Raw genomic sequence first — 22,732 nt, 5'->3', positions numbered from 1 at the left:
ATTCCCGGCATGCGATCGCCGGAAGCTACCGCCCGGCAGAACACCCGCCGGGCAAGGGCAGGGGCGCGGTGCGCCCACATTTTTGAACAATTCAAAAAACTCGAAACGGCGTTAGGCCGTTAATTGCCGAGCCGGAAAAATCGGAGATTGCCGAGGAATCCCGAACCGTCGACCGGCGAAAACCCGCGTTCGGCGCGACACCCGAATCCCTCCGAACGGGCCCGACCGTACCGTTTACCTGAAACCCGTTCGGAAGGGGTAAATCCGCCGCGCGCCGACGCGCGGGTAATTAGCCGGTATAAAAAGGGCATACTCGGCAATCTAATCACCTTTTTCGATTCCGCTCGCACCAGTGAGACGACTCGAGATCCTAAACCGCTCCTAGCAAACGCCGAATATAGAACCAGAGGTAGAGAGCACTCTTCCTCTATCGAGACGCTCTCGATCATTATACGGCTAGTCTATCCAGCCACTTTTCCCGACCGCCAAACGAACCTGAGCGCACTCCGGTTCATCCGAGAGATCTCGGAGAAAACGGTCCAACATCCAACCGCCTTACGTTGTGCATCATACCTCGGGGCAGAGAGGAGAGCTGCCTCGGGCGAGCGATTCTCGCCGGCACAACGCTTCCAGGAAACGTTCCTGCCACACCGGGAATTACACCTACGATTCAGCGAAAGACGCGTACGCCGAGTTAAACTCGTAATTCGCAGAAACGACCGCCAAAGAAATACGCGAAGAAATACGCACGTTTGTAAAAACGCGGCTAGAAAAAGCGCCACGCACACCGATTCACCGCGCTCAAACATAAACACGCGCTCCGTACCGAATTAATATAATTAACGCTTATTGCTCACGCGCACACACACACACACACACACACACACACACACACCCACACACACACACACACATTTATACACACCTACACGAACACACATTCTGTAATACATCTGCTTGAATAAACATTTTTGTTGCACATACAGGCTCTCGCTCTTATTACGTCAAAACGAATCCTGATTCCGACTCCGACTATCCGACGGCGATTCGCGCGGAATACGCCCGTGACATTGGCGCCCGAACAGTTCAAAAAAAAAAAAAAAAAACCGACACGTAGAGAGCGTGCAAGCGTGAAAAATGAAGGCGTGGTTGTACAGATTAAATAAAGATCAATTAATCGCAATGGCTAAAGCTCTGAACGTCGAAGACGCGGGTACATTGGAGGAACTCCGCAGACGAATAAACCGGTTCGCGGAAGAACATCCCGAACAAATAGACGCATTAGAGACATACTCGGGGGAAGTAAGCGCACAGGGGGCGATACCCCGCTTAACAGTTCCGATGCCGACGAATTTAGAATTTAGAACACCCACTGCAACAGATATGGCATTCCAATACGATGGGAAAATCATTGATCAAATACGGAAATGGGGGTGTCATTTCGACGGCCGGGACCCCGTCGCATTCCTCGAAAGGGTGGGGGAATTAAGAGACGCATACGGGTTCTCACCGACACAGCTATTGAAAGGGCTTCCGGAATTATTAAAGGGAGATAGTCTATTATGGTGTAGGAATTACCGAGGTTCTTGGGAAACTTGGGATGATTTTGAACGGGATTTTCGGGGGCAATTCCTACCGCGACGTTACACGGCCTCACTACGTCGAGAGATTATGGGGCGACATCAACAGTCAACAGAAAAATTTGCACAGTACGTCACGGTAATGATGACACGGATGCGTCGGGCCGGAGGGTACTCGCGAGACGAGCAGCTCGATATGATCTATGAAAATATGAACCCAGCATATAAGCACTATGTAAGAATCGATGACGTGCGGAGCATTGCGGAACTACAATCGCGAGCCGCGGAGTTTGAGGACATTCTTCAGGAGCAAAAAGAAGCAGCGAAACGGGAAAAAGACATCGCGGTACCGTCAATATCAGCGGTATATAATAAAAAAGATTGCTGCTGGCGGTGCAAGCAAAGAGGGCACACGCGCGCGCAGTGCCGGAGACAGGCTAAGAAATTTTGCTCACAATGTGGTAAGGATGGCGTCCTGACGAAGGAGTGTCACCCGAGGGCGGGAAAAGCCTCCGGGGCCGGGGAAGAGGCGGCCGCGAATACAACCCCGGGCCCCGTATAACCTTCACATCGCGACCGCACATAGAGATATACATTCAAGGACGAAGTTACAACGCCTTGTTAGATGGAGGATCGGAGATCTCTTTAATTAACGAAGACACGGCCAAGGTCATGAGTACAGAGGGATTCGAAATAAAGGGAAGAAGAGGGGCGGTATACCTGGCAAACGGCAGCACGGGAGAGACGTTCGGATACATAACCTTACCACTACGAATGGGCAACCGGACAATTACGCATAACTTTTTTATCCTCCCACATATGGAGGATAAAATAATCATAGGAATCGACTTGCAATACCGACTTCGTCTGGGAATTCCACCACCACCAAAATACATCAAAAAATGGCTTCCAAGATGCAGTACAATTGGAGGACTGGCCATGCAGACCCCAGACGAAGAGAAGCAACTGCAGGAGTTTCTAAAACAAGAATTACAGCAATTCGAAAATATTCACGGACCAATCAGCAAAATGGAGCATCGTATATATCTAGAGGATGATACGCCCATCAAACAAAGATACCGACCACGCAATCCGGCCATGCAAGCAGTTATTAATAAAGAGGTGGACGAAATGCTCGAACAAGGCGTAATTGAGCCATCACACAGTCCATGGAGCTCGCCCATCGTGATAGTTAAGAAAAAGGATGGCAAACATAGATTCTGCATTGATTTCCGGCGATTAAACGACATCACTCGGAAGGACGCATATCCCTTACCACAAATCACCGCGACTCTAGATAAATTAAGGGAAGCACGTTACCTATCGACGCTCGATCTAAAAAGTGGATATTGGCAAGTTCCGCTCGCACGGGAAAGCCGACCATTGACCGCGTTTACAATCCCAGGGAAAGGACTGTATCAGTTTACAGTTATGCCGTTCGGATTACATTCGGCACCAGCTACATTTCAAAGATTATTAGATACAATCCTCGGGCCGGACTTAGAACCGCACGTGTTCGTCTATTTAGATGACATTATCATAATTAGCAAAACGTTTCACGAACATCTCGAGTTGCTCGCCGAGACTTTCCGCCGCCTTCGAAGCGCTAAATTACGGCTGAACCCTGACAAGTGCAAATTCTGCGTGGATAAGTTGAGATACTTGGGGCACATCATCGACAGGGAAGGGATCCGGACAGACCCCGAGAAGGTTAGCGCAGTGGCTAACTGGCCAGAACCGCGGACAGTCAAACAGATCCGACAGTTTATCGGGATGGCTTCTTGGTACCGGCGGTTTATCGCAGGTTTCTCCGAAATAGCCGCGCCGCTAACACGACTGACGAAAAAGAACGCGCGCTGGGCATGGGATAAAGAGCAGGTAAAAGCCTTCCGCTCATTAAAAGAGAAGCTGGTCTCCGCTCCAGTATTAGCCTGTCCGGACTTTAAAAAACGTTTCGTATTGCAAACCGACGCAAGCACCTCCGGTCTTGGCGCAGTGCTGACGCAGCAGCATGATGACGGAGAAAGAGTTATAACCTATGCGAGCCGAACACTAAACGCGGCGGAACGAAACTACACGGCAACAGAACTCGAATGCCTAGCGATCGTCTGGGGAATCCGGCGGATGAAAAGCTATCTAGAAGGCTATGCCTTTACCGTAATAACCGATCATCAGGCCTTGAAATGGCTGCAAAAGTTAGAATCACCGACCGGACGACTCGGACGCTGGGTATTCGAATTACAGCAATATGAATTCGATATTAAATACCGCCGGGGGGTTCAGAATCGTGTGGCAGATGCGCTATCACGCTGCCCGGAAATCAGCGCCGTAAAACAAGATAGGAGATGCAGTTGGTACGACAGAATACGGAGGGAGGTACGTCAGGATCCAGCCGCCAGACCAGACTACAAAATCAAGGATGGGAGACTATATCGGCACATCCTCCATTCCTTAAACTTCAAGGATGTAAGCAGCGACGCCCAGTGGAAGGTGTGCATCCCGACACCGATTCGTCAACAAGTACTCCGGAAATACCATGACGAACCAACAGCCGGACACCTGGGCATCGCGAAAACCATAGCAAGAATTGCCGAAGGGTACTACTGGCCAGGGATGTTTCGCGACATCACAAAATACGTCCGAAATTGCAAGAACTGCCAGAGCCACAAGGCGTCTCAGGAAAAGCCGGCGGGAAAACTGCACGCAACAGAGGTCAAGAGACCCTGGCAGCAAGTTTGCATCGACCTTATCGGTCCAATGCCTAGATCAAAAAAAGGGCATACATGGCTTTTAGTCATGCAAGACCGATTCACGAAATGGACCGAACTAGTGCCTCTACGTCGAGCCACAGCTGATGCTGTGACACAGGCCGTGACAAATAATGTAATTCTAAGACACGGAAAACCAGAAAGTATCTTATCAGATAACGGCACCCAGCTACGGTCAAAACAACTAGAACAAAGACTAAAAGAATGCAACGTGAAGCACGTAACAACACCCGCATACGCACCGCACTGCAATCCAGTGGAAAGGACCAACCGATCCATAAAAACGATGGTCAGCCAATATATTGGAAAAGATCAGAAAACCTGGGACGAAAAACTAAAAGCGATCCAATTCGCATACAATACGGCCGTACACGACGCCACAAGGTACACGCCAGCATTTCTGAACTACGGCCGCGAATTAAATTCACCGGTGGACGACAACCCGTCAGACAAACAAGCACTCGCTCCAGAAACAATCCAGAGACAGCTACAAGAAGCAAACGAGCTGGTAAAAATCAACCTCGCACGAGCCTTTGAAAAGCAAAAGCATTTCTACGACCTAAGAAGAAGAACCTGGAGGCCGCAGGTAGGAGACTGGGTATGGAGGAAAGGTCATCATCTCTCGAATAAAGCGTGTAGCTTCAATGCAAAGCTGGCGCCGAAATACGACGGCCCATTCGAAATACGTCGGGTAATCTCGCCGGTAATCGTGGATCTCCGGAGCAAGCGAGGAAAGTGGTTGCGGCATATACACGTTCAAGATTTAAAATCAGCGAAAAACGACACTGAGATCAAAGATGACAACAATAACAACAACAGTAACGAGAGCGAGGACGAGAGCGAATAACGGGAGCAACGCAAGTCACTTCTTGTCGACATGTCGAGCAACGAGGACATATTGAAAGCGATAAGCGACTACCTCGGAGAGGCAATCGAGGGGGAAGCGCAGTCCGCGCCACCGGCTCCTCCACCTGAGCCGCACCAGCAGCCGCCACCGCCGCGACCGCCGAGGGTCGGAACAATCGTACAGAGGTCCGACCGGGTCAACGAGCAGAAGCGGCAAATGCTCTTGGCCCAACCACCGCCACCACCTGGGCGTAGGCCAATCCGGCCGTACGAGAAGCCGCCAACACCGCTGCAAAAACCGGCAGCCGAGACGCTACCGAGGGAGGAAATCCTGCGTCCAATGGGGCCGATGACCGCACCACTCATCAAGGTGGAAATAGAGCCCGGCCTCATCGTGGAGGTACCGCATTTCGCGGTGCATGTAAGCCGCCGTTACAAGCCCCGGACACCTCAAGGGCGATGGATCCTGCGTTTTTCAGGGGACGGGAAGCTCCGCTACAAGCGGAAAATCAGCTAGAACCGTTCATCCCGAGGAGGATCCACCTGTCCGACCGACCAGCAGTCCGACCGTCCGCTCCGAACACCGAGCTTAACAGATGCCACAAGTTCAGGCACAATTCTAAGGGGGGGGTGATGTAACGATGCACCCCGTGCACCCCCTAAGACGCATCGTTATTCCCGGCATGCGATCGCCGGAAGCTACCGCCCGGCAGAACACCCGCCGGGCAAGGGCAGGGGCGCGGTGCGCCCACATTTTTGAACAATTCAAAAAACTCGAAACGGCGTTAGGCCGTTAATTGCCGAGCCGGAAAAATCGGAGATTGCCGAGGAATCCCGAACCGTCGACCGGCGAAAACCCGCGTTCGGCGCGACACCCGAATCCCTCCGAACGGGCCCGACCGTACCGTTTACCTGAAACCCGTTCGGAAGGGGTAAATCCGCCGCGCGCCGACGCGCGGGTAATTAGCCGGTATAAAAAGGGCATACTCGGCAATCTAATCACCTTTTTCGATTCCGCTCGCACCAGTGAGACGACTCGAGATCCTAAACCGCTCCTAGCAAACGCCGAATATAGAACCAGAGGTAGAGAGCACTCTTCCTCTATCGAGACGCTCTCGATCATTATACGGCTAGTCTATCCAGCCACTTTTCCCGACCGCCAAACGAACCTGAGCGCACTCCGGTTCATCCGAGAGATCTCGGAGAAAACGGTCCAACATCCAACCGCCTTACGTTGTGCATCATACCTCGGGGCAGAGAGGAGAGCTGCCTCGGGCGAGCGATTCTCGCCGGCACAACGCTTCCAGGAAACGTTCCTGCCACACCGGGAATTACACCTACGATTCAGCGAAAGACGCGTACGCCGAGTTAAACTCGTAATTCGCAGAAACGACCGCCAAAGAAATACGCGAAGAAATACGCACGTTTGTAAAAACGCGGCTAGAAAAAGCGCCACGCACACCGATTCACCGCGCTCAAACATAAACACGCGCTCCGTACCGAATTAATATAATTAACGCTTATTGCTCACGCGCACACACACACACACACACACACACACACACACCCACACACACACACACACATTTATACACACCTACACGAACACACATTCTGTAATACATCTGCTTGAATAAACATTTTTGTTGCACATACAGGCTCTCGCTCTTATTACGTCAAAACAAATCCTGATTCCGACTCCGACTATCCGACGGCGATTCGCGCGGAATACGCCCGTGACAATTTTAAAATATTTTCCTCAATGTGAAATATACTTTGAAAAAATAAAGGAAAATACAGGTTAACCTAAAAATAGTTACTATTTTGACTATTTAGTAAAATAAAATGAAGACAATAAATCATTATCTTTGTTTTTATATTGTCTGTATTATTTTTAATTTATTTTAGTATATTTACTTATATATCAAATATTCAGTAATATGTATTCCAGTATATTTATATATTAATATTACTTACTTCATTCACGATACACTTTCCGCATTCACAACGGTCTTTACGACATACGGTTTTTCTCTGTCTTACTTTACGTCCATGACTACGACAGACGTAAGCGTTCACGTCTAGTTCTCTGCCATCAGCCTAAGACCCCTATTCTGTAAGCCTTAACGATGTTGTTATGTAACGATTGTCATTAACGAATGACTTTTCTTATTCTGTAAATAGTAACTGTTGTTAATTAATGATAAAATGGCGACGAAATTGTCGTAAACTTAACAACAGCCAGAGAGATGTTGTTAAATGAAATGATGTCGTTATAAGATACATTTTAATCTATAATATTGAGATCTTGCCATTACTATGGTACACCCGCATGACAAGTCGAAATTTTATTTGTGCGAATTAATAATACATCGGTCTTCAATAAAAAAAAGGAGTTGATTTCAAATAGCGTAAGTCCGCTGTATTTAATACTGCTGTAAGTAATTAATTTTGAAATTATTGTTCAACTATAGACATATAAAATTATTTTTTGTAAAATCAAACTTGTTTAAAATAACTTGTTTAAAATAATTTACAATTTGCAACAGAATTTGAGATAAAAACCAATTCATAACTTTATTAATGAGAAACGTTATTATTAATGTACAATTACCTTTTTTCTCTTTTCAACAATTAAAGAAATGTGATATATATAAATTACATATCACACGCATACACAAATAAAAAAAATTATTTTTTAAAATTATAATAAAAGGATGAATCGAATATTAATTATATATTGTCTGTGATCTATTGTATATTATCTATTGTATATTATCTTATCTATTATATATTGTCTGTGATCTATTGTATATTATCTATTGTATGTGATACAGTTCATATTGTCTTCGTGTAGTTTTGGCAGCACGTTTTTTCTTTTCTTCCTTATCCATTCTGTAAAAAAACAATCATTAACAAATATACACATCAACAAACACACATATATTGTAAGGCATATAAGCATTTTAGTAAAAGTTTCTGAAATGCATTTCTAACCTGAATTTCAAATCTGGATAATTAATTGGATGGATAAAATATAACAGTTTCAACACAAACTACCTGTAAAAACAATAAAAAATACAAACAGTTACACATGACAAAATACTGTAGAGGTTAGAGTAAAATCTGATATTATTTCTATATAATACAATGAAATTATTAAACGATTCAACTTACGTTAATGCTTTGGGAGATTTCTTCTTTTTCTTCTGAATTTTCAAAAATTAATCAGAAAAAATGCAAAATTAAATATTATAGAATTTGAATTCGAAAAAGCGCGATAAAATAATCGAATAAATTCAAATAATTAGCTCCGTGATGAAATATTTAATAAATAATCAATTTTAATCAATAAATTAAAATACTTCTATAATTTAATATTTCGCTCGTGTATATTTTATAGTATATAAAATATTTCGGGAACGAATTATCAATAATATTATGTTCGATTTTAACGACGTAAACAATAGCGTGCTATTGTTTGTACATTATGATATTGCTATCATTTGCTTGATGACATTCGAGCAGTAAAGTTTAAATATTTTCCAATATCTGAGGGCGTAAAGTAATATTCTCTATCTAGGGGTAGTTTAGGTTTATTTATATTGCGATATTTTGCAATATTTTGCGATATTTATGGGCGCAGTGTAATATTAATTATCTACGAGTAGTATAGATTTAATTACAATGCAATATTTTACAATATTTTGTGATATCTTGAGGCATAGAATATTATTCTGTATCTAAGGGTAGTTTAGGTTTATTTATATTGCGATATTTTGCGATATTTGGGGGCGCAGTGTAATATTAAATATCTAGGGGTAGTTTAGATATATTTATATTGCGATATTTTGCGATATTTTGCGATATCTGGGGGCGTAGACTATTATTCTGCATTTAGGGATAATTTAGATTTGTTTATATTGCAATATTTTGCGATATTTTGTGGTGTAGTTTTATTTTCTCTAAAGAAAATATATAAAATAATGATGTAAAATGCTTCGTATGTTAATTAAATGTATAATAACTAATTATTCAATTAATCTATAAATTGGAAAACTACAATTCTACAATTTAATATTTTCATACTTATTATATGTTACGGCTTCGTTATCATTCACACGGTGATACTCGAGCAATAAAGTAATGGTCCGAAACGCTTCGCATATTGTCGAATATTTTTTCTAAATACGATTGAAATTAGTATTGAAACACTATTTGATATAACTATTAATAATTATAATTTAATTATCTTATGATAAAGGACATAAAACTGTATTGCAACGATATATCTTTACCAAATCGCAGTCATTAAATACTATGAATTAAAATTGAAACAAGGGATATATAAAAGAATTAATTTTGTTATGATCTTTCGATTATTGATGCTTATTATAATAATTTACATAACGATATTATTGGAATTAAATAAATTTCGATCAATGTTTTAAATTTTCTTAATCGGCAATCACTCACAGAATATTTCAACAAGAAATTATAACAATAAGTATAAATCGATCTTAGCGATATAAACATTATGGTTATAAATATTGTGGTTTTTGACTTGTGATCATTCGCACAGGAACTTTGAGCAGTAAAGTAGTGGTGTGAGACGTTTCATATATTTTCAAATTCTTTTCTTTCTTGGTCGACGTTGCGATATAAACAGTATCGCGGTAATGTTATTGACTTACAATCATTCGCATAGTGGCTGAAGGTAAATATCTATTATTTGTATCTTAAGTGTTATAAATCGTTAACTTATTATAAACGAACAATAATTCAATCTTATTATTTAAATGAATTAAAAAGAAAGATTTATAAAACTCATAAAATTTTCTATTTAAAAAACAGTTTCAAATATTTACAAAATTTACAAAATTTTTCCATACGTGTTTATCTGCTTATTATTTTACACATCGGATATCAAATCCCGCGCGATAAAATTTTTTGAAATATTAATTGTATTTGGTGAGCATTATTATAAATGAATTTTATATTTGTGTGTTGCAGGCAACTAGCTTCGATAATAACAACTCCGCTGTTGAGCACGCGACTAAAATATATATACATGATTAGGTGAAATGATGATTAGAGATAGATTCTTAAAATCTCGAATAATTTTAGTTAATCAGAAAATAGGATTGTTAAGGCTATTAAGAAAACTCATTAGAATCCTTCTATTAATGTTAGAAATGTTAGGGCTTTTAAGATCATTAGAATTTTGTAATAGTAAGATTGCTGGGCTATTAAAATTATTCGAATTCTTTAATAGTAGGATTGTTAGGGGGCTATTAAAAAAGATTCGTTCTTTCTTTCATATTTAATATTCTAATAATTCTAGGAGTAAATTAAAATTATTTTAATTAAGTTAAATTTATTTTTAAAAACGTTGTGAAAATAAATATAACATGTTTTAAAAATAAAAATGTTTTAAAGTGTTTAAAAGTGAAATTTAAATTATCAAAATTATCTTCAGAAATATTAAAGAAATTGCATAATTATTAACGTTTGAGAAATCTTGAAACATGTTGCATTTTATTTTAAAACTTAAAAATATATGTGCATTAAATCAAATACAATATAATATTTAATCCAAATGTTAATGCTATCAATATCAAATTATTATATCGATTATCTCTTATTAAATATTTGAATAAATGGAATATTATTATTTGATATTGATAGGATCGTAAATTGTAAATTGTAAATTATAAATAGTTATAAATGTATTTTATAATCTAACATTGATATTTTAATTGTAAAATACAATACAGTTATGACTATAATTATATTATATGAAATTGTATTTATGATTGTTAATTCTTATGTAAATCACATGAAAAATTATACGAAAATATACGTATAATGATTACATAATAGTAATTAACATAACAGTAATTTATTAAAATAAATTATTTTGTATTTTATTATTTATAATATTATTTATAAATCTTTCGTAATCATATTTCTATAAAAAATTGTTATATCCACTTAATTTTTAATAAAGAAATATATTTCTTAATAATGAAAGAACATGTTTTCTGACGTGAATATCAATTTCGTGAATTGAAAATAATGACGAGGGATAATTGTCGTTGATTTATTATTGAAATCATTGCTATTGGGAATAGTCCGGGAGATCCGGGTTTCGTTTACTCCTACAGTAAAGTTCCCGATGTTCAATGGATCACTTAATTTTTCTTCATAGATTGATCTTGCGAAATCTGATATAGAAACAAGATCTTAATCTTTCTCCAGGTTTAAAATCGTTCCTCTTTTTATTACCGATTTGTCGTATTTGATGGCTTCGATTATTATATTATAAAAATTATACGCAATATGAATATTATCGATTTATTCGTCGCGTTTTCTCGCGAATTTTAAATCGCGATTTATTTTGTAATTTAATTGTTGATTTACATCGAAGCTCATTTTATTTTTTCGCGTTTTGAATATTTTCTTTGATAATCTACACAAAAGGCGCCAGTAATGAAAATACTTTCTTCTACAATCGAAGAAATGAACAATAATTTTATTAATAACTCTTTTAATCACGATTATTTATGTTATATAAAACTTATTATATTCTAACAAATTAATAAATAGATAAAAAATTAGGCTCTTATTATATTCTATTATTCTATTATTCTACTTATTATATTCTATTATTGCATATTGATTATTAATGATAAATGTCGCGTAATTAATCATCGCTTATCAGGCTTGTCTAAACTATATAAAAATGTTTACTAAATTTCGTATTATACGTATATTTTGGACATTTTCACATAATAAATTATATGTTAATTAATTAATGTATTATATTAATTACATTAATATTTTGAATAAAATAAAAGAAAAAGAGATAGTAATCGAGAAAACAGATAAAAGGCAATTACAGTGATTTGAATATATCTTAAACGTGAGTGATTTAAATATTCCGAAGAACTTCACAGAAAGGAATAAACATGACAAGTGATGATAATCTTTTCTGATGTTAAAGGAAAAAACAAAGGAATACAATAAACCATAATAACAATCCAAGAACTCGAAGGAGAAAATATATTGGATAGAAATGCGATTGGAAATGATTAGAGACTAAAAGACTGTGTGCATACAACCTATTTATTAATAATAATACTATTTTGTAATTATATTAAATTTTATAATTTAATTATATATAGCACATTAAGCTTAAAAATATTATACTGATATCGAAATTATAATAAAAATATATAAATAAGGGCTATAATAGAATGGTACATATAAATTCTTTGTACTTTATATAAAAGAAGAGACATTTACAATATTTTGCAACATCTATATATTTTTCCTACATTAAGATTTATCGAATCATTCGGAAAAGAAGATAAACATTAATTTAATTATATCGGCTAAAGAATATCGACTGGACTCAGTAAGGCATCTTCTATGTTCTTTCTTAATGTTATAATATTTTTCAGAAAAAATTCGAAATTTGGCCTAGCATCCGCTGCAGTCCAGCAACGTAGCATTAACTGGTACAATGCGGACGGACAGTTAAGAGGCATCGGCAACCTGTCTCCAGCAAGTACATAAATTATCACTTCCGCATTAGTCTTGTCAACATAAGGTTGTTCACCCAACGATGTAATTTCCCACATTAAAACGCCAAATGACCAAACATCGCTTTGAGAAGTAAATATTCTGATCATCAAAGATTCGGGTGCCATCCAGCGAACAGGAAGCAAATCTTCTCCTCTCTAAAACATGATTTTAACCAAATTAAAACATTAAAACATTTAATTTTCTGGTTCAAGTTGTTCATTTTTACAATATGTGCAAAAAGGAAAACGTTATCTCTTGCTATATATAAATAAAAACTATTTATATTCCATATTACTTGAAGAAACAATTCACGATACTATTATGATAAAAAAATGGAAAGTATTTTCAAAGGAATTCATTTTTTAATTTTTTTAAATAATTGTATTTACCATGCGATAATAATCATGGTAGATATTTCTAGCTAATCCAAAATCTCCAATTTTGACAATACGATTCTCGCGATTTCTCGAAGATACTAAACAATTGCGACACGCTAGATCTCTATGTACGAAACGCAATTCTTCCAAGTAGCAACAACCTCGCGCAACATCTTCGCACATGGCGAACAAATCTTGCAAACGTAGAGCGTGCGAATCTGACGCTTCCAAATTTCGACAATCTCTCAAATATCTTGACAGGTCACCAGTTTCCATTAATTCCAACACTAGAAACGGATAAATCCCATCTAAACAAACACCCAACAATCTTAATATATGTTTGTGTCGAAAACGATTCATAAGCTCGGCTTCCTTTAACAATTTCTTTTTCTCATGGGAAGAAGCATCTTTCCGAAGCGTTTTTATTGCAACGGATATCTCTGTGCCCGAACTTTCTAAGTTTTTCACATTTCCTTGATACACCTGCAAAATATTTCACACAAATTTACATGCGTACTTTATTAGAAAATGTATAGTTTAATGTCAAGTAGTATTATATTTCACTTTATATTAAATAATTTAACGAAAAATATATAATAAAGTGAATGTTTGTTGTCTCATCCAAATTTTATATTACTTATACTCTATTATAAAAATTTATATAATTTGTATCTTTATTAGAAAATACATATCTGTTTTGTTGATTCAGAAATTAATTTGAAACATTGCTTGAAAACATAAATTTTTACCATTCCGAATACGCCGCTACCAATAATTTTTCCAAATATAATCTGTTTACGTGCAATTTTAGTTATCGCACATTCATCCGGATTATAATGTAACATAGGACTGTAAATCGTATTCAATTGAGTGTATTCGCAACGTACTTCATGTGGAATCCCCAATTCTATATCGGTCATTGTAGTCAAATCATTATTACTTTTGCGTTGACGATATATTGCTATAAAATTTCGACTTAATTATGTAATAATATAAGATTTTTCGTTTTTTAGTAAATTTTTAGATATTATATCAGATATATACGTATAATTAACAATTCAAGTTGATACCAACATCAAATGTACAATACTTACAACAATAAAAGTAGCAGGGGCAGATTATAATAACTATAAAACCTAACATCAATAATAAGTAATATTTTTCCGCTATTATTCCAGTAGTATCCAAAATATCTGTATTAAGCAAAAATATAATTTTAATATCTTCGTGTGTGTCTGTTTTTAAAAATTTATTTTTACTTGTAACTTTATTACAAAAATTTAATTTTTTTTAATTTTAGGCCTATTCACATCTAAAAATATTAGTATATCATATTATAATATCTATGCAGCACAGAATGTTACAACTACTTTGCAACAATATTGCAATATCACAAATTGCAATGCAACATTACACAAACATTGTAGAAATATAAATTAACAAAATATAAATTGGGTATTAGCAATGTAATATTCATATTTTGAAATCATTGAGAAACTATCAACACTCTTTAATTTATCTATAAAAATAATGTAATAATATATACTTTTATATTTATATATATGCGATGAATTTTACTTTTTTACAGAAGTCAAACGAATTAATGACACAGAAATAATATCAGTCGAGTAAATACAATTCTAAGTTAAAGTTAAGCATTTCTATTCTTTTATTAAAATATAAATAACATTTTATATCAATGTTAAAATATATTTTATGATATATTTTTATTTTATGTACAAATACGATATCTTTTTATTATATTAAGAATAGATATTTTTATATCTATCATTTTATTTTTCAATGTATTTTTATGCTTTTCTCATACAAATAAATAACGGATTTTTAAAATTTTTAAATAAAAATATAATTAGTAATGTTTAATTAATTCTATAACTAATGTTTATATATGTATAAACATTAATTAACCATTAGAGAAAGAGACATATATATAAGTACCTATTATAAGAGTATATAGAACATTTAAAATAAAAAGAAATGATTTGTAAGTAAAAGTTTAAAGTAATTTTGTATAAAAACATATTTTATATGATTACGTTTAAATATAATTTTGCAATATATTATCTTAGATATGATTATCTTATATATTGCAAACTTCTATTTATATCAAGCTTTTTAATTTAATTATATGTTTTCAAGATATTTATCCATCAAAAACAAAAATATTTTATACATAATATTATTAAATGATTGTAATAACATTGCATTCTTTTCAATATATTAAACCGTAATATTGCTACAATATTTCATTGCAAAAAGCGGATATCCTAACTTTATCACATTTTATAACAATGACTCAGCAAAGTTTCGCAATCAATTTGCAATGTTTCAATGAAATTATTTTTCAATACATCTACAATCTTATTGTGCTGTATGGGTAATTTCATTTGCTTACCATGTGTTGAAAAAATAAATCTTTCATCAGCCGGCCATGTAAGTTTCGTCATATTCAGGATATCTCAATATCAAGCGAAACTGGTATAAAGTTCCCGATTGTAAATTTTCGATATGATATATTACTTCCTTGTTATAATTCATTTTAAAATTATTCGTTGTTTGCCACTTTTCTGTTGCAATCTCTTTGTACTCTAGTATAGGAAAGACCATAAGATTAACGTTTGAGATCCATAAAATGTCCATGCTATTTGTGTTGACCTCGCTCAAAATAATATTGTTTGGTTCTGAGTATATGTGATTGATCTTGCTTAAACTCTCGTTGTAGAAATTGCTGAAATTACTTGGATATACACGTACGTATATCAAGTAATCTTGTACTGGTAGCGACAAGTTAATCTTTGTGAAAAATCTGCCGTCTGCCACACGTTTCGGCACATTGATAAATTGTTTGCTCTTTTGCTGCGTGCTGTTCACTAACTTCCAATGCACTTCGTAAGTCACAACCACGCAATTCATTTTCTTGGGTGGCATCCAATAAACTACTGCTATAGTAGGCGTCAAAGCTAAAACACTTATGTTTTCTGGTACATTAAGTTTGCCCAAATTAGTTTTTATTCGTTTCACGTTCGAATGCAATGGATTTATTGATAATTGATCAAAGTAAAAATTGCTTAAAGTAAACTTCAACTTGTACTCTGCAAATGGTGTTAATTTTTGAATCTCGTAATATCTCTCGAACGTCTGCACATTGAATTCTTCAGACTTGATGAGGTTGTTGTCTAAACAATGGTTTACAAAGATAGTATATATAGTAGTTGGTAAATTATATTTTTTGCATCCACACTTTACAACCGGCTCTGGTAAATTTACAATGATGCTGTTTGCCGTTGCAGTCACATTCTCAAAATTATAAACTTTTTCGTCAGGTGTCAGACATCTTATTGGAGGATATGGTTGTGAAGATTTATCAAAAGCGTACATTTTGTAAAACCTATTTTTATCTGAGCTTGTTAGTATCTTTTTAACATATTTGTATGCATTTGAGACGCTCTTGAGACTTGGTTGCAAAGATTTATCCAAAACGTACATATCAAAAAAGTTATTTTCATATGTGCCTGTCACTTTCTTTTCAACATATTCGTTTGTAATTACGCTGAGACTTGCATATTTCTTTTTCAAAACGTAGATATATTTAAAATTTAGATCATATTTAAATGCTGAAATGTACATGTGTGTTTTGTCAAACGTCGTATATAGGAAATTGATGTTATCACTTAAGTTTATGTTGTGTAAAATCATAGTGCACATAGAACAGTTAAGATTTGACACAATTATGCGATTATTAACTATCCAGAAAACTAACGGCTCCTCATTATTCATTTGAATAAAACTAAGTGAATAATGAAAAGATTCCTTTAACAGATCAAATATGCAAGAGTATAATTTTGTGTGAACAATTTGTTCATTTTTTCCATCAAGATCATATTGCACCAAATCAAGATATTGCATAGAATATCCATTCATATCCAATGTCTTAGGATTGTAATAGAAAATTCTAAAAAATATATAATTATTTTACTTATTATAAAACATTATTTTAATAAAAACCAAAACTTGTATGTAGTGAAAATTCGAAATCCTTGTAATTATATAATAAAATATTATTTCTTTTTACTTTTGATCTGAATGATAAAACCTCTTAAAATTATAGAAAAATTACAAATTTGCTTAAATCTTTAATGGAAAATTATTTTTTCAGACGAACAATAGTAAACGTACCCTATAGACGGTAATACATTTATTTTTATATTGACATTAGGTATTTTTAAAATCTTATCAAATTTAATTATGCCATTTTCCCACATTGTTAAGTCGAACTTTACAATGTAATATATGTCCTCAAATGACACTTCAGTGACCCAATATAGATTTCTTGCTACCCAGTCAATTTGGAGATTATATAGAATATAATCAAATGTAACTATCTTTGTGACATTATTTTCATTAATCTTCAGTGTCAATAGAACGTTTTCAATACTCCAATAAATTCTATGTTCTTGTATCGAATAAGCGATTTCTTCTGGATTTGATCTGAAAAAAGGAGTCAACTTTAATTGTATAGTAAAAAAATTATAGTTGAGATTTCTAATTTTATAGTTATTACTGCTATAATGTTAATAAAAATAAATTTGCATATTAATAATAACTTTAACTTTATAGTTAATGTTAAAAATAACTTATTATAACTATTTTTTTTTATCAATATACGTACTCTGTTAAGAAATTAGTAATATTTAAATCCACGTCCCATATTTGGATACCTAGATTCGTTGTTAGTAATAATTTAGGTATTGGATTTTCATGTTTAGTCGATACATTGATTAAATCCGTGTAAGATCCAGCAACAATTTTAGTATGCGCACGTACTCGAAAATAATATATCATGTTAAATGTTAGATTGTGAACCGTGTGCTCCAATTCTGTAGTTGTGATATTTTTGTCCTCGCAGATTTGAATCTCTTTTAAATCCTCGATGAAAATACACTGCACCGTGTACCCTTGTATTATTTCATCCCTAATTTTAGGTTGGTTCCATCTGAAAGAATAACATTTCAGTCTTTTTATATTTAGCAAAATTATAACAGAATTAACATTTTCATATATATATATATATATATATATATATATATATATATATATGTCGTTAAATTTAGTAAAAGAGAGAAAAATAAAAGAATACAAACTGAGAGTTTAGATTCTTTACCTTAATGTCACAAAAATGTCGTTTACTTTTTCTGTGAATTGACTGTCGAATTGTACAAATGCTCTGAGAGATGTTGGCTTGCTCAAACTGCTTTCTAAAGATTTTAAGATCGTACATATTAACATAATTATATGTAAGATTAAATAAATTATCTCAGTAAATCAGAAAGAACAATTTAATGTGAAAATATCCTGGCAGAAATTGCCTTGTCGGCACCATAACACTTGTCAGCGCAATGGAAGTTTGTTACGTCACAGTCTTATTTTCAAAAACTGAAAAGATCCACACCAGAACTATGGAACTATGGTACGGAACTATGGAACTATGGTCACGGTCGATATATAAATGGCTTAATATTATTATAAAATTAAACGGGCGTAAATTGGAACTTGACTGGGCTTCTGATGCGGTACATACTTGCGCCACGTCAGATGCTCAGACATCTTTTCGCTTTATCAAAAAAGATAACATTAAAAGAACACAATATACGACACGTGTTTCTTTACTTGCCGCAATGCGGCGACACCAGACTTAACTAAACTCGTATACAATTTTTTATGAAATGTATATAAAGGACTGGTACACACATGAGATCTAAAGTATATTTTTTTTCTTTCGTGAGTAGTATCGCCAAAAAAACGACGCTGCTCTCATGTACACGATCAGAGAGCCATACCTCTCTGATTGTGTACGAGTAAACCACGTTTTCTTCTTAACATTACTTTATCAATTTAATTTAGTTTAATTTCTGACTAACTGAATTTAAAAAAAAATATTTAATAATGTGGATTTTTTGTAGCATTCCAAATTTTTTTCCTTGTTGGATTTCAGAATTTTTTTTCCAGTTTTAGTAATACTTTTAGGCGACTTGGTGCTGTGTGGGAAGTTTTCTATCAATAGTCAAATAGTTCAGTAGTATATTTTTTCTTAAAGCAATATTATGCTATACTACAGTAATTCCGCATCTGCTCTATGACAATATCTTACTAGGACTATGTTAATGCTATGTTAATACAACACAAAATTCAATTCAACGTGGCGCCAGCGGGCAAAACGTGACGATTTCGTGGATGGCTCTTACCAGCGTGTTATGCCAGCCTCTTAAGTGGCAATGTGGCACGCTGGCCAGTGCCATACAAACGCTCTATCAAAATTTCTACCAGGGTAAAGAAAAGAGAAAAAATAAATAAAAAAGCAAACTACAAAATATGGAAATTAACACAATATTGACCTTTAAAAAAATAATATAAGAATTTTTTTCATTTAAGATTTGGAAAAGTAATCGTTAATTCGTGGCAAAAACGAATAACTTTGAAAAAGTAAGAAGTACTTTTCGAAAAATTCCTGTAACTTAAGAAATCAAAAGTATAATATTTGCGATTGCTTTAAAACCAATTAACAAATTAATAAAATTGACTTTGCCTTAAATCATGACAATTTTTATGTACAATGTTATGTTTGTATTATGCCTTTTTATTTCTTTTTTCGACAAAATAGAATTTATGTTCTTTTCACTGCTGAAAGATATTTTTAGATTTGATTTCCTCTCTCTTAAATTTAAATTATATTTACACTTTTTCGTCATAGATTATGTTATTAATGTTTGAGTCGCATTTTTTTGTAACTTACCGATAGATTCTGGGATGATAGAAATATTTGCAAGTGTTACTTCATCGACTTCTCGCTCATTTCTCACAGCACTATCAGAATGACTCCGATCAGATTTGAAATTTAGCATATGATGATTATTTTTCTCAGACATTGAAATATTCTTCATGAAGTGTAACATACGAAAAGAATTAGAAAATGAATATCGTTGAAGCGGTTGTTTCTGATACTTTTCATGATAAATTATATAAATTATAAAATTAAACGAAAAATTACCATTTGTTTTTTGTTTGCTTAATAATACCGGTTTGATATAAACCATTCCTATATGATATATATTCAATGCGATGTAGTTTTATTCATATTGTAAACTCTATTTTTTATTTTTTTTTTAATTATCTTGTATATCAAACATAACTCATCATATCAAAAAGAAAATCAATCAATTAGGTTAACAAGAGTCAATGAGGATTCATAACAGCTTTTAGCAAGTAGTAGAAGCGAAAGTGTAGTTCTTTGCAATTATTCAAACAATTTTGTCTAACGATTTGATTCTTTCTCATGATAGGTTAGTTAATTTTTCTCAATTTTACTGTAATTTAAATTTCTTTTCAAAAATTTGCCGATATTACTAAAGTTTTAATGTTTGTACTTCAAGCATAAAAAGGTTAAAAATATTGTTTCTGTACAGTTATTAAATATTAGTCATAGAAATTATATATTTTCTTTTATTTATATTCTTGTCAAGTTTTTTCTCGAGTGTCGTATATTTATATTTTTAACAATTAAATCCTGAAAATGATAATATAAACCGATAGTACAAATTGATAAGAATATGTGCATATAATTGTATGTGAATGGATATATGTACAATGAAAATTAATATAAATTCTAGCAATTGTTATTGAATGTATTGTCGATCGAAATATTAACGTTAATAGATACAATTTGATAAATGTTTGATGGACGATTTTTTTATTAGACAGATTTTCTATCTCGATCTTTAGCTCTGTCCCGTTATACAGCGTGTGTCAAAAGTTCCGGGACGGCTGGATAATTTGAAAAATACGCATCACAGAGGAAAATGACCTAGACAAAAGTTGTAGAATTTTTCCCGGGCAATCTGACGGTGACCTTAGATTTGACCTTGGATAGTCATTTGAAGGTCACATAAAGATTACCTTCAATTTCTTAAATGGAACCCCCTATTTTTCATTGCATATTCTTGTAGCTTATCTCGAGAGCTTTCCAAAACACTATAATTAAGTACCTTTTTATTAAGTACTTTTTGAGTTATAAGGCTTGAAATAATTTTTTAATTTTACATAAACCATAAAATATCTAGTAAACCATTCATTTTTCGATTATCTTACCTTCATACTTTTATGTACAAAATAATGAGAGGAATCAATTGGTGTAAAGAAAACACATAGTTGTTTCTAAGAAAAAATATGTAATTTGCAATTAACAATTCCATATTTTTTCTTAAAAACAACTGTATGTTTTCTTTACATCAATTGATTCCTCTCATTATTTTGTACATAAAAGTATGAAGGTAAGATAATCGAAAAATGAATGGTTTACTAGATATTTTATGGTTTATGTAAAATTAAAAAATTATTTCAAGCCTTATAACTCAAAAAGTACTTAATAAAAAGGTACTTAATTATAGTGTTTTGGAAAGCTCTCGAGATAAGCTACAAGAATATGCAATGAAAAATAGGGGGTTCCATTTAAGAAATTGAAGGTAATCTTTATGTGACCTTCAAATGACTATCCAAGGTCAAATCTAAGGTCACCGTCAGATTGCCCGGGAAAAATTCTACAACTTTTGTCTAGGTCATTTTCCTCTGTGATGCGTATTTTTCAAATTATCCAGCCGTCCCGGAACTTTTGACACACGCTGTATAATTATTCTTAACACAAAGAAGTGATGCTAACTTTTTAAATTAATATCTTAAAATAAAATCTACTTAAATCTTACTATATCAATAAATATTATAAATATTATAAATATCCAGAAAGATAAAGAAATTTTAGAAACTGAAGATTAATAACATAAAAATCTATTGAAGTGTCATCGTATGTATATATTAATGTAGCAGATAGTAGACAGAAAACTTTATTAAATTTAAAAATTGTTATTTTTAGAAATAATTATTACATATATATGATTATATATATATATATATATATATATATATATATATATATATATACTAGGTGCGCAACTAAGTTTCCGGGTTTCACACATGATTGGCACCAACGACAGATGTAGTCGACATTACATGTCTGAAGTTGTTTATTTTTATAGCTCTGACATCTGTCAACAATTACCAGTCATAATACCAATACGTGTCGCAACGCAAAAATATTTTTTCTAACAATGGAGATGTCGAGTTTTGTGCCAAATAAACAGCATTTGCGGGAAGCTCTGCTTTTTTGCTTCAACTTGAAAAAAAATGCAGCTGAAGCACGTCGTTTGCTTGAAGAGACTTACGGCGAACATGCACCATCGAAAACAACTTGTGAAGATTGGTTTAAACGCTTCAGAAGTGGTGATTTTGACACTAAGGACAAGGAGCGCTCCGGAAGACCGAAAACAATTGAGGACGCCGATCTGCAAGCGTTATTGGATGAAGATGATACGCAAACACAAGATCAACTCGTGGAGGCATTAAACATGACTCGTCAAGGTGTTTGCATGCCATGGGAAAAATTCAAAAGGAAGGAAAATGGGTGCCGCATGAATTGACTGAGAGGCAGATGGAAAATCGAAAA

General features: G+C 34.4%; 3 protein-coding genes across 3 annotated transcripts; 2 read left to right on the top strand and 1 right to left on the bottom strand.

The window, feature by feature from the left end:
* The first annotated feature begins 4,634 nt into the window (after nucleotides 1–4,634).
* On the top strand, nucleotides 4,635–5,195 carry LOC112637598. Its single transcript, XM_025407648.1, has one exon. The coding sequence runs from the start codon at nucleotides 4,635–4,637 to the stop codon at nucleotides 5,193–5,195; it is 561 nt and encodes a 186-aa protein (XP_025263433.1).
* A 30-nt stretch (nucleotides 5,196–5,225) lies between these two features.
* Nucleotides 5,226–5,787, top strand: LOC112637597 (WAS/WASL-interacting protein family member 3-like). The gene is made up of 2 exons (XM_025407647.1): nucleotides 5,226–5,615; nucleotides 5,674–5,787. Exons 1-2 carry the CDS (start codon nucleotides 5,226–5,228, stop codon nucleotides 5,785–5,787), a joined length of 504 nt encoding a protein of 167 aa, XP_025263432.1.
* Nucleotides 5,788–12,516: 6,729 nt separating this feature from the next.
* On the bottom strand, nucleotides 12,517–14,351 carry LOC112637594 (proto-oncogene tyrosine-protein kinase ROS-like). The gene is made up of 4 exons (XM_025407638.1): nucleotides 14,256–14,351; nucleotides 13,911–14,122; nucleotides 13,174–13,644; nucleotides 12,517–12,939 (listed from the first exon to the last, which is right to left on the bottom strand). Exons 1-4 carry the CDS (start codon nucleotides 14,302–14,304, stop codon nucleotides 12,592–12,594), a joined length of 1,080 nt encoding a protein of 359 aa, XP_025263423.1. The 5' UTR covers nucleotides 14,305–14,351; the 3' UTR covers nucleotides 12,517–12,591.
* Between the last annotated feature and the right edge of the window lie 8,381 nt (nucleotides 14,352–22,732).

The sequence above is a fragment of the Camponotus floridanus genome, unplaced genomic scaffold (assembly GCF_003227725.1).
Source record: "Camponotus floridanus strain SB8 unplaced genomic scaffold, Cflo_v7.5 scaffold181, whole genome shotgun sequence".
NCBI lineage: Eukaryota > Metazoa > Arthropoda > Insecta > Hymenoptera > Formicidae > Camponotus > Camponotus floridanus.
This window is presented reverse-complemented; position numbering and strand designations above follow the sequence as displayed.